The 15517-nt window shown below is 46.0% G+C and overlaps 1 protein-coding gene across 2 annotated transcripts; it reads right to left on the reverse strand.

Annotated features, from left to right (window-relative positions):
- Nucleotides 1-4341: 4341 nt before the first annotated feature.
- LOC138440216 (CD209 antigen-like protein 2) lies at nt 4342-7734 on the reverse strand. 2 transcript variants are annotated; one of them, XM_069589332.1, is made up of 8 exons: nt 7577-7734; nt 7353-7427; nt 7146-7235; nt 6787-6876; nt 6439-6516; nt 6059-6210; nt 5465-5577; nt 4342-4859 (listed from the first exon to the last, which is right to left on the reverse strand). In XM_069589332.1, exons 1-8 carry the CDS (start codon nt 7614-7616, stop codon nt 4718-4720), a joined length of 780 nt encoding a protein of 259 aa, XP_069445433.1. In that variant the 5' UTR covers nt 7617-7734; the 3' UTR covers nt 4342-4717. The 2 variants fall into 2 exon arrangements, with proteins under 2 accessions (XP_069445433.1, XP_069445434.1); XM_069589333.1 differs by lacking the exon at nt 6787-6876 and having other exon boundaries at nt 7577-7727.
- Between the last annotated feature and the right edge of the window lie 7783 nt (nt 7735-15517).

Consider the following 15517-nt stretch of genomic DNA (forward strand, 5'->3'; position numbering starts at 1 on the left):
TAGAGGAGCCTGGCAGGCTACAGTCCAGGCATCACAGAGAATCAGACATGACTGAGCAACTAAGCACAGCACAGCACAGAATGAAAATACAGACAAAATCAACAAAGGAAAAAGTTCCTCTGAAGTGGAATCAGGAAGTAGAAGAAAACTGTAAGTCAACACTCTAAAGAGAATTAAATGTAATCCAACAAACATTTCAGGATATGAAAAACCACTATACATCAAAAATTAAAAACTGGGGATTTCCCTGGTGGTGCAGTGTTTAAGACTTCACCTTCTGATGCATCACCTTCTGATGCAGGTCCAATGTTTAAGACTTCACCTGACCAGGCATGAAACCCTGTCGGGTTATTGAGATCCCACATGCTGCAGAACGCAGACAGATTTTTTTTTTTTAATTTAAAAGCTAAAGAGCCAAGTACTGATGAGGTGAAGAGATATTTGAATCAACTAAGGAAAGAAATGGCAGAAAAAGACCAACATTTCAGAAATGCAGACTAAATAAGGTACCCAAGAGAGAATAAACTCAAATGAAAGTATAATAAAAAGACATTGGAAAAAGACAGAAAAACAAAGAAAGTGACAATGATATAAAGAGGAAGAAATGGAAAAGCTTCAGAGACAGGGAGAAATGAATGGCAATGGAATTTTGGACATGGAAGGAGAAATACACACTTTTTTGGGATCCTTGAAGAAACAAAACAAAACAGCAAAGATTTAAAGTCATAGGGAATCCCTTGGCAGTCCAGTGACTGGGACTTCCCCTAGAGGGACCGTAGAGTCAATCCCTGGTGGGGGATCTAGGACCGTGCATGCCACACAAGCAAAAACAAAAATTAATCAATTTTTAAAAGGTTATGGGACTTCCCTGGTGTTCCAGTGGTTAAGAATTCATCTTGTGATGCAGGGGATGTGGGTTTGATCCCTGGTCAGGGAATTAAGATTCCACTGCTTTGGAGCAAATCTACCTGGGCACTACAACTACTGAGCCCGTGAGCCATAGTTGGAGAGTCCGTGCGCTGCCATGAAAGACCCTGCGTGATACAACGAAGACCCAACACAGCCAAATAAATAAAGTAAAGTCATAATAAAATTTTTTCCTGAAATAGAAAATCACCTGAAATTACACATTGAGAGGGCTGACTAGGTACCTGGGAAAGTAGCCCAGAAGGTCAACTCTGAGGCATATTCCTATGTCAATTTGACATAGGAAAAGCTACTTGATTTTGAAGATTAAGATAAAATTCTTAAGTCTTCCAAATCAAGAAATTTGCAAAGTCATAAGAATTATACTGGTATTAGACTTTACAAAGCTAATATTCAAAGCAATACAACAGTGGAGGAACATTAAAAATTACTCAGTGCATGAAAGTATGAACCAAGGATTTGATATCCAGCTCAGCTGTCTTTCAAACATGTACAAGAAATTAAGGAATTTAATTTATGTGTGTGTGTGTGTATGTATATATATATATATATGTATACACACACACACATGTGCTTAGTCACTCGGTCATGTCCGACTCTTTGGGACCCCATGGACTGTAGCCTGCCAGGCTCCTCTGTCCATGTGATTCTCCAGGCAAAAATAGTGGCATGAGTAGCCATACCCTTCTCTAGGGGATCTTCCTTATGTCGGGTCGAACCCGAGTCTCCTGCAGCTCCTGATTGCAAGTAGATTCATTACCATCTGAGCCACCTGGGAAGCCCCAATCTCAGGTGGCTCAGGGCTAAAGATTCTACAGGCCAGTGCAAGAGATGCAGGAAATGCAGTTTCGATTCCTGTATCAGGAAGATCCCCTGGAGGAGGAAATGGCAACCCACTCCATTATTCCTCCCTAGAAAAATCCCATGGGTGGAGGAGCCTGGTGGGCCAAAGTCCATAGGGTTGCAAAGAGTCAGACACCACTGTGCATGCATGAAATGCACAAATGGGAGGGTGGCGGGGAAACACCAGGCAAACACAATCTGAGGAACAGTGGACAGAAACATTGACCAGCACGCATCAAAAATGACAAGAGAATGGTTAGGGCAAGATTAGACCATTACAGATTGGAGGAGACTAAGAAACGACAATTAAATGCTGTTTGACATCCTGAGCCAGGAAAAGAACCAAATAAGTTTGGTTAATAATAGTGTATCAACATGACGTTCCTGGGTTTAATCATTATACTGTGGTTGGTAAGACGTTAACATTGGTGGAATGTGGATGAAGAGTATTTGGGAATTCGTGTCTATTTCCCCAACTTTTCTTCTAAGTCTTAAAATCATTTCACAGTACAAAGTAAAATGAATAAATGCGCTCCAGTGCTTCTTTCACTCATAAATTTTATCTCAGCATAAAGTTTCTATTGAGTTTGTGCCTTTCGTGGTTAGCCCACCAGCTGACCCCACACTTAGGTGTGGTTTATTTGGGAGATGAACCTGAGAGGCTTGAGTAAGGCAGTGGGGATGTGAGAAACGAAAAAGTGGGAATTAAGATAGCAGATAGAAATAAGGTCTTTAGTCGACTTACCTGAAAATAGTGGGTTTAGACTGCTTATCCAGTGTGTGTGGGCTAAGTCACTTTAGTCATGTTCAACTCTTTGCGATCTTATGGAATAGCCTGCCAGGCTCCTCTGTCCATGGGATTGGAATGGATTGCCAATGCCCTCCTCCAGGGGTTCTTCCCAACCCAAGGATCTAGACTATGTCTTTTGTGTCTCCTACATTGCAGGCAGATTCTTTACTGCTGAGTCACCTGGGAATCCTATGCTTATCCAGTGGGACCAATGTAAGGGTCCTTTAAATGTGGAACAGAAGAAGCAGTGTTTGAGCTACACAAGGTGAGAAAGACTTAGTCATGGCTGGCCGACAATTGCAGGCAGCCTCTAGAAACTGGAAAAGGCAAGAAAGCAGATTCTCCCCAGGAATATTCAGAAAGGAAAGCAGCCCTACTTGCTTTCAAGCCCATGAGACCCATTTTGGACTTCTGAATTCCAGAACTGTAAGATAACACATTTGTGTTGTCTGAAGCCACTAAGTTTGTGATAATTTGTTACAGCACCAATAGGAAGCCAATATGTACTTAGTCACTCAGTCGTGTCTGACTCTTTGGGACTCTATGGACTGTAGTCTGCCTGGCTCCTCTGTCCACGGGGATTCTCCAGGCAAGAATACTGGAGTGAGTTGCCATGCCCTCCTCCAGGCGATCTTTCCAACCCAGGGATGGGACCCAGGTCTCCCGTATTGCAGGCCAATTCTTTACCATCTGAGCCACCGGGGAAGCCAAAACACACACCTAGAAATAGTGGGGTTTTTCAGATTCATATGAAGAAAATCATAAAACTTTACTGAAGAACATTTTTAAAGTACCTGAATAGGGGAGGGCAGGTGGGGAAGGGATAGACTGGGAGTTTCGGATTAGCAGATGCAAATTGTTATATACGCAATAGACAAACAACAAGATCCTACTGTATAGCACAGGGTAATATATTCAATATCCTGTAATAAAACCATAATGGAAAAGAATACGAAAAATATATATGCATAAAATCACTTTGCTGTACACCAGAAACTAAGATAAAATTGTGAATCAACTATACATTAATAAAATAAAATTTTAAAAACTAAAGTACCTGAATAATAATTGGTTCATGAATAAATGAACACACAGCTAGACAGACACATATAAACATATGCATATTGTATATATGCATATTCCCAACCAAAATTACAAACTGATTCAAAACCCTATCTGGGGGTTTCCCTGGTGGTCCAGTAGTTGGGAGTCTGCCTGCCAATGCAGAAGACAGGGCTTCAGTTCCTGCTCTGGGAAGATCCCACATGCCGAAGGGCAACTAAGCCCGTGTGCCACAACTTCTGAAGCCTGTGGGCCCTACAGCCCAAGCTCTGCAACAAAAGAAGCCACTGCAATGAGAAGCCGACGTATCTCAATGAAGAGTAGCACCCCTCCCCCATCCCATTCCCGCTTACCGCAGCTAGAGAAAGCCTGCATGCAGCAGCGGAGATCCAGCAACGCCAAACATAAATAATTTAACTAAATTAAATAAAAACTGTATCTGGGGGACTTCCCTGGCGGTCCAGTGGTTACGACTCCATGCTTCCAATGCAGGGGGAGGGAAATACAGGTTCCATCCCTGGTCAGGAAACTAAGATCTCACACGCTATGTGGTGCAGTCAAAAACAAAACAAAACGGTATCTGGGAAATCAACTTACACAAAAAAAGAGAAAAGGGTATTGAAAAAAGACAATGTCCTCCGGTGCATCAAACAGATTATCAAACTACAGTAACTCAAACAGTGGCAAAGGAACAAAAATAAGTTCAGTGGGACACATAATGCAAGGTATGACTTTATTAGGGGGATATCATGGTGGGACAGAGCGGGGAGCTGAGCCTATCGACAGATGAAGAAAAATGGTCTATAGCTTGTGGAGAGATTGGTCTTAGAGGATCTCAAAGTCCTGAATAGTAAGGGGATGGGCATTCACCAGAGGGGAAAACAGAAAGGGGTGGGGCCCAAGAGGAACCCTCGGAGTGGATGTTCCAGTTGGCTGATCTCTGCTAACGGGGCGGGATCGGGGCGGGATCGGGGCGGGATCGGGGCGGGATCGGGGCGGGATCGGGGCGGGGCGGGGCGGGGCGGGGCGGGGCGGGGCGGGGCGGGCCGGGCCGGGCCGGGCCGGGCCGAGGTGGGAAGGTGGAGGCAGCAGCCCTCAGAGGTCTGGGCAGGGAGCCGAGGGCTTCTCACAGATCCAGGGGTTTTCTGTAACACATCTGCCATCATTCCAGCCATCGTTGTGCAGTTCCACACAGTCCTCATCTCCGTGGTTGTTGGGCTCCCCTTTTTTCCAGAAGCTGTGAACCGCATCAGCACAATGAGACCCCTACTCCACCCAGGGCCCAGCCCCAATTTTGGAGGGGCTGGTCCCTGGACTTTGACAGCAAATTGCCAATACCAGCCAGAGGTTGGTGAGGAATTCGGAGGCAGGGTTTTTGAAATGTGGGTTCACACATCACATCCACCAGAATCAGTTCTGGGAAAGTTAAATGTGGGCTTCCCTGGTGGCTCAGAGAGTAAAGACTCTACTTGCAATGTGGGAGACCCAGGTTTGATCCCTGGGGTTGGAAAGATTCCCTGGAGAAGAAAATGGGTACTCCAGTACTCTTGCCTGGAGAATTCCATGGACAGAGGAGCCTGGTGGGCTACAGTCCATGGGGCTGCAAAGAGCCTGACACGACTGAGTGATGACACTAACACAGAATTAAATGCAGATTCCTGGGCCTGTACCTAGCCGTGTAGAATCAGACTCCCACCCAGCTCCTACCACTGCCCCCGGATGAAGGCAGGGCTCTGCATCTTCACCAAGCTTCTCAGGTGATGCTTTCCAGTCCAGAGTTTGAGCACCCTTGGTTTGGAGATCCTGCCCACCTCTCCTGGGCCGTTGTCACTGGGAGGTTACCTGAGCTGGACAGGACTGTCATCCACCCACCGCCAGGAACCCTCACTGTGGTGGTCACTGAGGCCGATCCAGGTGGGTTTATTATTTCTGGCATACCAAAAGTTCAGGAATTTCTGCGGGTGGGTGGGGAGAGGAGAATCAGGAGGAAGATCCCTGAACGCAACACATCTCATGTCTGCCCGCATCTCCACGGTCCCCTGCCTCCCACAGAAGTTCTCACAGTCTAGCCTAGAGGCCCTACTCAAGTTGTATGTGTTAACATGTGCATGGAGGCTGTGGATGTGTGTTAATGTGATACATATGTGGGTATGTCTTGTGTCTCAGTTAACATGCATTGTATATGGCCTCAAGGGCACTCTGAATTCCCTTCGTATCCATACATGGGCTCCTCTCATCCATGTTCTTCTCTCATGTGACCTTCCTGAGTCCATTATGATTCCTCGTCCAAGAAGCCTTCCCTGATTGTATCTCACCTCTCATCCCCCTGCCACACCCCCAACTGCCCATCTCTCAGAGTGCAGAAGAGGGAGGCAGAAGGTTTTTTCTTGACCTGGCAATATGGCCCAGCCTCTCGGGGGACCTTGCCCAGCCCACCTCCTCCTCAGTACTGTTGATGATAACTAGGTGGGCCCCAGTAAGCAGACAGGCAGAGACAGCAGATCTCCAGTCACTCTGGGTCCAGGAGAAGAAGTAGCAGCTTCCGCCAAAGAACTCCCAGTTCTGAGGACAAGGATGGCACAGGCCAGCTGGGGAAGAGGGGCGGAGTTGGAGAGGTTGCTTGGCTCCTAGGCTCCAGATCTTCGGAACCCAGGGCTAGGCCCTTCTCTTCAGCTGTCAGCTCAGTTCCTCAAGAAACCCGTGAGGAACACCCCAGTTCTGCTCTGCCCTCCTCAGCCTGGCAGCTGCAGCAGGTGTGGCCCAGCCCCCACCCACCATCCTGTGACTTCCTCTTGACCTTGGTGTGGTTCCCTTACCCAGTGTGGCATTCATCCGGGTCAGGCGCTGTAGGATCTCCTCCAGGTTTGATTGCATCTGCTTCTGTGCAACTTCAGCTGGAGGGAGAGGACATCAATTATTAAGCACCTACTGTGTATGTGGTGCAGAGGGCCCCATGAGAACATCATGCGTGGATGTCAGGTGACCTGGAGAGCCCATCATACAGATGAGAAAACTGAGGCTTAGAGAGTGACTTGCTGGACATCGCCAGTCCCCCAGGACCTCTTGCAGGGGTCTGGTCCCCTCCCCAACTCCTGCCCTCTCTCCTCCACCCCTGGCAGTGGTGGCTTGTCCACAGCCATACAGCCCCAGAGCCCCCTCCCTACTCAGACTCCGGAACCTGGTGTCCAGCCATTTATCCAGGCTGTTGTTCTCATGGTCTCCCGAATCTCTCTGCAGACACTGGATCCTGGAAACTACAACGGAGCAGAGAATTCCCCCTTTAAGCACTGACCCTGAGCCGAATCTGCTTTCAAGGTCTCCCCACGGGGAGAATGAACTACCTTTCACATGAGGAAACAGACTTAGTGAGGGAGAGTTACTGGCCCATGGTCACACAGAAGGTGACACAGAGCCCGCACGACCCAGCCCTAGTAGGTCTAGGGACTGTGGAAAAGGGCAAAGACCATCCCAGAGAGAAAACCCAAAGGGACCGAGGACCCTAAGCCCCTAGATGCTCACTCACCTTGAACCAGAGTGGTCAGCTGGAGCGTGAAGAAACCCAGTGAGACGAAGAGGAGCAGCAGGAGAAGCAGAGGGGCCCAGGTCAGACACTCTGCAGGACCAGCAGATGGGTGGGGCTTGGGGCTGGGGGCAGACTCTGCCCCCACTTCACCCCCTACCCGCCCCCATTCCCCCCAGCTGCCTGCTCCTGAACGAAGCACTCCCGTACCTGGCAAGCTCCTCAAACTGTGTAGCAGTCGAGGGCGTCTCTCAGCCAGTCTCTGGCCCCCAAATGTCTCTTCCTCTGGACAGAACAGAGCACACGCACTTGAACTTGGAAGTCTGCTGAGCCCTGCTCTCAGAGTTGCAAGCTGGCTGCCAGACCCCAGCACTATCAGGACCCTGGGGCCCTGTCATCCCCACTATCACCCTAGACTGGGGGCCCAGCCTCACCAGAGTCATCTGGCTCCTTGTGTTCATACATCTCTGCCATCCTTCTCCCCTTTCTGTTCCTCTTCCCAGCTCTGGTCTGGACTATGGTTTTTATAACCTCATGTATTTCCCTCTGTAGCCCCTCCTCAGACCTGTTCTTTCTCAACTCACAAAGAATGAGGAACACGATAGGGATAAGACTTCCTCTCAGAAAAATCTGGGGACACATGAAGCGGCTGACACAACTAAGGAGGGGTCACTTAGGGCAGGGCAGAGGCCGGGCAGTCAACTTTGCAGCCAGAAGGCACTATTCCAACCCCTGTCCAACTCCGGTACCTGCAGCCTCATGTTTCCAGAGCCTCTGTTCCCTCACCTGTGAAATGGGACAATTAGCCTGCCTAAAGGAAACTGACCCTGAATATTCCTTGGAAGGACTGATGCTGAAGCTGAAGCTCCAACACTCTGGATACCTGATGCGAAGAACTGACTCACTGGGAAAGACCCTGATGCTGGGAAAGACTGAGGGCAGGAAAAGGGGGTGACAGAGGAGGAGATAGTTGCAGGGTATCATTGACTCAGTGGTCATGAGTTTGAGCAAAGTCTGGGAGGGAGTGAAGGACAGGGAAGCCTGGAGTGCTACAGTTCACGGGGTCACAAAGAGTTGGACAGGACTTAGTGACTGGATGGTATCGATCCTGCTTCACATTATAATTGTGAGGTTGAATACAGTGCACTAGCAATGGATAGAAGCTGCCTCTTCTAATGATGAATACTCAATCATAACAGCACTGGAGCATATGCCGACCATTCTCCTTGGTGTATGTTCTCCCTCACTGCTCCCAGTAATAAATCCAGATTCATTAACCACAGTGTGTTCTTGGTGGTCTAAAAGTTCTCACAATAGCCCTATGAGAAAGGTAGTTACTATCCTTCTTTACAGATGCGGAAACCTAGAGGGCAAGGAACTGCCTGAGGTCACACAACTCAAAAGCAGTGGGGTTAGGAGCTGATCCCTGAATCCCTGCTTAACCACTACACAAAGCAGTTACTTTTTCCCCCTTTATAACTACTAAATATAATATAGACAGTCACTTTGAAACTTTGTGTACCAAACTTCCAATTTATTTCTATACGGACCCTATCTGATTCAACTGAGTATATATAACTATTTTTTCCCTTAATCTTAAAGTGAGTCTTTTGTAGACAGCATATAATGGGATCATCTGTTTGATTCTTTCTGTCAATCTCTACCTTTTAGTTGGAGAATTTAACCCTTTTATATTTAACATAATTACTGATACGGTAGACTTTCTATCTGCCATTTGCTATTTGTTTTTCATATGTCTTATTTCCTTTTTATTCCTCAGTTCCTTTGTTACTGTCTTTTTCATGTTAAATAACTTATTCTTTTTTAAAAAAATGAAGAATAATTGATTTACAGTGTTAACATTTATGTGAACTGGGAAACCAAAGAATTTATGTGGTTTGCTTCATTGCAGTATTTGCTTTATTGTGCTAGAACCAAAATTCACAATACCTCCAAGGTATGCCTTGTAGTATAATATGGCAACTATGGATATCATATTCTACCTCCTCCTGAAGGTTTCTTGTCATTGCTATTTTCCATAGTAGTTGTTTCTTATTGATTTAATGATTTTTCTGAATTAATTCTGCAAAGTCTCTATTCTGTGTCATGTACGATCACTTAAATCTCTATTTAGCTTGGTGTTTAGCAAGTGATTGAATAAACTTCCTTGAAAATCTGAAACTAAAAGTCTCCCAGTCTTCACCCAGAATCTCTGTGTGTTTTGACACTCAGTCAGGAAGCTTGTAACCCAGCCTTAGCTGCCACTTCCTGCTTCCTTGGAGCCTTGAAGTCAGCCAGAATTAAGAGGTTAGGAACTTGTCAGATTATTCCTGAGTATACACACAGCCTTCCACATGCATGCGGCCTCCCAGATTCCCAGGAATACGTTGGAACTTTTCAAAGCCTCTTATGTTCACGCTTAGTCTCTCAGTCATGTCCAACTCTTTGCAATCCCATGGACTATAGCCCACCAGGCTCCTCTGTCCATGGGATTTCCCAGGCAAGTATACTAGAGTGAGTTGCCTTTCCTCCTCCAGGGGATTGTCCTGACCCTGGGATTGAACTCTTATTTTCTGCATCTCCTGCATTGGCAGGTGAATTCTTTACCACTGAGCCATCTGGGAAGCCCTTTCAAAGTCCCTACGGACATCTCATTCCTTAACTTTTCTTTTTAAGACTGTTTGGTTAGGTTATTGTTTGCCCCAGCTGTTATCCACCACCTCAGGGAGCTGTGATGTTAAAATATTTGACAGACATCACCTGGGGAGAGGTTTTTAGCACTGGGCAAGTTCGAGTGAGGTCAATGAAAGATAATCTTTTCAAGGGTGGTCTTCCAGGGAACCACTAGATAGATCAGGTAATACTATTCCTTGGGAACAAGGCTTTGTAAGAGCTCTGACTCCATTTTTCTTCCTGTACCAGAAATGTGACCTGTTATTTTTTAAGGCTATCTTGTTTTTAAATTTTATTTTATCGAAGTATAGTCAATTTACAGTGTTGTGTTAATTTCTGCTGTACAGCGAAGTGGTTCAGTTATTCACGTATATACAGTCTTTTTCATATTCTCTTCCATTATGGTTTATCACAGGATATTGAATAAGGCTCCCTGTGCTCTACAGTAGGAACTTATTATTTGCTCATCTTATATATAATAGTTTGCATCTGCTAATCCCAGACTCCCAATCCCCCCCACCCCCTTAGCAACCACAAATCTATTCTCTACGTCTGTGAGTCTTTAAAGCTATTTCTGTGTTGGAGAGAGGGGAATGGGACTAGGGTGAGTTAAAATTCCACCAAGCTCACTGTTCTTTATTGAGATTCAGCCGTATTTCTTGTCTAAGTACTCCCTGAATTACTGTGAGCGTTTGGTTGATTGCCAGCGTTCTAAAAGTGTTGATTCGGACAAATTCTGCAGTTTTTCCATTGCTTTCATGGAAGGGCAAAATTTTTACTCTGCCATTTTTGCTGACATTTCTTTTTTTTCTTTCTTTCTGTTTTTTTGATGGTTAGAGTGTCTTTGATTTGGCTAGTGGGAGCCTTTCACTCTGGCTCTGTGTCCATTTAACATGTGCTTATCAGTTCTTTTGCTGATCAGACTTTCCTTGCCCAAAGCCTGGAATCACCCATTTTCCAAAAGAGACCCGGTTGGTTTTAAGTGGAGAATGACATTCAGAAACCAAGACCTGAGTGTTAAGTGCATCGTTATTATTAGGGTGTCACTGATCCCAGGACCTCTGAGTAGACAGACAGGAAAACAGATACATGCACATTTATTTCTCCATCAGTCAGTTCAGTCGCTCAGTCGTGTCAAAATCTTTGGGACCCCATGGACTGCAGCACACCAGGCCTCCCTGTCCATCACCAACTCCCAGAGCCTGCTCAAACTCATGTCCATTGAGTCGGTGATGTCATCCAACCATCTCATCCTCTGTTGGCCCCTTCTTCTCCTGCCCTCAATCTTTCCCAGCATCAGGGTCTTTTCAAATGAGTCAGCTCTTTGCATTAGGTGGCCAAAGTATTGGAGTTTCAGCTTCAACATCAGTCCTTTCAATGAACACTCAGGACTGATCTCCTTTAGGATGGACTGGTTGGATCTCCTTGCAGTCCAAGGGACTCGCAAGAGTCTTCTCCAACACCACAGTTCAAAAGCATCAATTCTTCTGCACTCAGCTTTCTTTATAGTCCAACTCTCACATCCATACACGACCACTGGAAGAACCATAGCCTTGACTGGACGGAACTTTGGTGGCATATTTCTCTCTATATATCACAGATTTGGAAACGACTGAGCAACCAAGCACACACACATATATGTTGAAAACCATGAGTTCACACCAACACTAAATACAGTAGAGTTCATTTTTAATTTGCCCTCCTTTTTTTTTTTTTTTTGTCACACAGTTTTCAGCATCTCAGTTTCCCAAGCAGAGACTGAACTGGGGTCATGACAGTTAAAGCCTGGAATCCTAACCTCTAAGCCACAAGGGAATTCCCACTCCATTCATCTTTGTAACACTCTTCTCTGATGGTGGGAAACCTGGTTCCCATTATCCTGGATGCATTTATTTACTTATTTCATCAGTCCCACCATATGTATAGCCAACCTCATCTTCCCATCACCAACCCTTATACTGTGTAGATGCACTGGGCACTGACCCCCTCCGGCCAGGCAGACAGGCCCTCCTGTTGTTGTCCTTCTTACCTCACTTGAGCTCTGACATCCCATACCACTCATCTCTCCACTAGGATGCTCTCCTCCCCAAGTCTGGACTCCAACACTCTAGTGGCCGTCATTTTGAATGCTTCCTTCTGTCATCTAAGAACTGGCTGATCTATCTTGTCCCCAAAACACCTCTCCATCCATGTGCGCCTGTCCATACCCAGAACTTGCGCCTGCCTGTCCTCTGGTATAGAAGCTGCAACTGCTGTTGGCTCACCTACAAGGAGTTTTTTTTTTTATTGTTAATTAAAAAAAAGAAAAGTCACACCACATGGCATGTGGGATCCCAGTTCCCAGGCCAGGGGTCAAACCTGTACTTCCTGCAACGGCAGCAGAGTCTTAACCACCGGACCACCAGGGAAGTCCCTGAAGGGCTCGTTTTTATTTCTGAAACCCAGCTCCTCGAGGCTTCCTTGCATTTACCACTCTGACTAGGAAAAGAAAAGTGTGGGGTCTTCTAGTTATCACCGTAGAAAGGAGGATCTTTGGGAAATTTCTGCATTATCACCAGTGGAAATCCTGTCATCACTCTTTCAACACTTATTTTGTGCTAAATGCTTTTCAGACACGATCTCAGCAAATCTCCACAACACAGCTACTACTGTCCTCATTTTACCTATGAGCAAACAGATTGAAGGGCTTCCCAGGAGATGCAGTAATAAGGAATCTGCCTGTCAATGCAGGAGGTAAAAGAGATGTGGGTTTGATCCCTGGGTTGGGAAGATTCCCTGGAGGAGGAAATGGCAACCCACTCCAGTATTCTTGCCTGAGAATCCCATGGACAGTGGAGCTTGGCAGGCTCCAGTCATAGGGTTGTAAAGAGTTGGACATGACTGAGCAACTGAGTACACACATACAAACAGAGGTTCAAAGGTCACATCAAATGTCCATGATCCATCAGCTTATAAATGCTGGGGCTTAATCCATGAAAACACATCATTTTCTTTTCTTATATAGGTTCTTTTTTTTTTTTTTAGTTTTTGGTCATGCCCTGCTGCATATGGGATCTTAGTTCCCCCAGCAGGGATGGAACCCACCCCCCTGCGTTGGAAGCACAGAGTCTTAACCACTGGACCACCAGTGAAATCCCAAGCACATCATTTTCATTCATCGCTGTGTCTCTCAATTCAAACCAGCTCAAAAAATACCCATTGGAGTGCGGAGTGAGAATTGATAGTTTGCATCTCTTAACTGAGAAGTCTAAGAGAAAGAGAGCACCAAAGAATTGATGTTTTTGAAATGTGATGTTGGAGAAGACTCTTGAAAGTCCCTTGGACAGCAAGGAGATCAAACCAGTCAATCCTAAAGGAAATCAGTCCTGAATATTCACTGGAAGGACTGAAGCTGTAGTTAAAGCTCCAATATTTTGGCCACCTGATTCGAAGAGCTGACTCATTGGAAAATGCCCTGATACTGGGAAAGATTGAGGGCAGGAGGAGTGGGTGACAGTGGATGAGATGGTTGGATGGCATCACCGACTCAATGGACATGAGTTTGAGTCAACTCCAGGAGATAGTGAAGGACAGGGAAGCCTGGTATGCTGTAGTCTATGAGGTCACAAAGAGTCGTACACAACTGAGAGAGTGAACAACAAGAAAAAGAGAGAAGAGGACAAGTTTCAGGTTCAAAAACTTGAACCTAGCTGTCTCACCCAGAAGGTAACCTTCTAGACCAAAAACTGGCAAATGTTTTCTGAAAAGGGCCAAATATTCTGGGTGTCATTTCTGCCACAGTTACTCCACTGCACCCCTGTAAAAACTGGGACAATATGTATCAGTGGCTGGGTGGGGCTGAGTTTCACTAAACTATTTATAAAAACAGCTGGAGCCAGCTGTTCAGAGGAAGGAGACGGATTCTGTTTTATTCGCTGCTACATCCCAGTGTTAAGAACACTGACTGGCAAGTAATGGGCAATTCAAAGATGATAATAAATGAATTATCACTTGTGTATTCTTTTTTCCCCTTTATCTCTTTCTCTTTTTAAGTTTTTTTTGGGGGGCATGCCATGTGGCTTGAAGGATCTTAGCTCCCCAAACAGGAATTGAATGCACGCCCTTAGCAGCAAAAGCACAGATTCCTAAGCACTGGTTGTTGTTCAGTTGCTAGGTTGTGTCCGACTCTTTGCCACCCCATGGGCTGCACCACGCCAGGCTTCCTGTCCTTCACTATCTCCCAGAGTTTGCTCAAACTCATGTCCACTGAGTCGGTGATGCCATCCTTTGAGTCGGTGTTGCCCACCCCTCCTCCTGCCCTCAATCTTTCCCAGTATCAGGGTCTCTTCCAATGAGTCAACTCCTCGCATCAGGTGGCCAAAGTACTGGCACTTCAGCTTCAGCACTGGTCCTTCCAATGAATATTACCTAACCACTGGACCACCAGGGAAATCCCATTGCTTGTATATTCTTGATGGAAAAGTAGTGATACAACCAGAGTGAGCAGTGCCGGTGGGATGGTTGGACAGAGCATGGGAGATTCAGCTGCGCAACATATTCAAGGTGTTTTGGAGGAGTTTTTGCTCTTTAAAGAATGGAGCAGGAATGGGACTCCCATGGGGGTCCAGTAGCTGAGATTGCAAATTCCAAAGCAGGGGACATGAGTCCGATTCCTAGCTGGGGAACTAAGATCCCACAGGCTATGCCAAAAGAAACGTTTTTTAAAGGAGAGAAAGAAATGAATTTTATTGGGCAACTGTTTGGTGCCAAGAGACCTAACTTTTCTCATGACAGACTTGTGAGGTGGGTCTGTATTATAGACTGAATGCTTGTGTCCAACATCCCCACCTTGGTATTCCTACTTTGAAACCTAATCCCCAATGAAATAATATTCAGAAGTGGGGTATTTGGGAAGTAATTAGATCAAGAATGGGATTAACACTCTTATAAAAGAGACGCCAGGGACTTCCCTGGTGGTCCAGTGGTTAAGATTCCAAACTCCCAATGGAGAGGACTACGTGGTTCAGTCCCTGGTCAGGGAACTAGATCCCACATATTGCAACCAAGGGTTTACATGTTGCAAATAAGACCCGGCACAGCCAAATAAATTAAAAAAAAATTTTTTTTTAAGAGAGAGACACCAGAGAGCTTTCTCCCTGCTTCTGCCCCCTGAGGACATACCCAGAAGGAGATGGTCTTCCATGGATCTGGAGACATATCCTCAGGTTGTGCTAATGGTAAAGAACTCGCCTGCAATGCAGGAGGTGAAAGAGATGTGGGTTTCAGTCCCTTGGTTGGGAAGATCCCCTGGAGGGGGAAATGGCAACCCCCTCCAGTATTCTTGCCTGGAGAATCCCATGGGCAGAGGAGCCTGATGGGCTACAGTCCATGGGGTCACAAAGATTCGGACACGACTGAGCACACACACAAAAATACAAAATCCTCAGCAGACGCCAAATTTCACCACATATTGATCTAATTTATTTTATTTTGGGGCTGCACTGGGTCTTGTGGCAGCATGTGGGCTCTTTGTTGTATTGTGCAGGCTTTCTCTAACTTAGTTTCCAAGCTCAAGCTTAGTTGCTCCATGGCAGATGGTATCTTAGTTCCCTGACCTGGGATTGAACCTCCTGTCCCCTACATTGAAAGGTGAATTCTTAACCACTGGACTCCCAGGGCAGTCCCCTCACACGTTGATCTTAGACTTCCAGCCTTCAGAACTC

The sequence above is a fragment of the Ovis canadensis genome, chromosome 5, assembly GCF_042477335.2.
Source record: "Ovis canadensis isolate MfBH-ARS-UI-01 breed Bighorn chromosome 5, ARS-UI_OviCan_v2, whole genome shotgun sequence".
Lineage (NCBI taxonomy): Eukaryota > Metazoa > Chordata > Mammalia > Artiodactyla > Bovidae > Ovis > Ovis canadensis.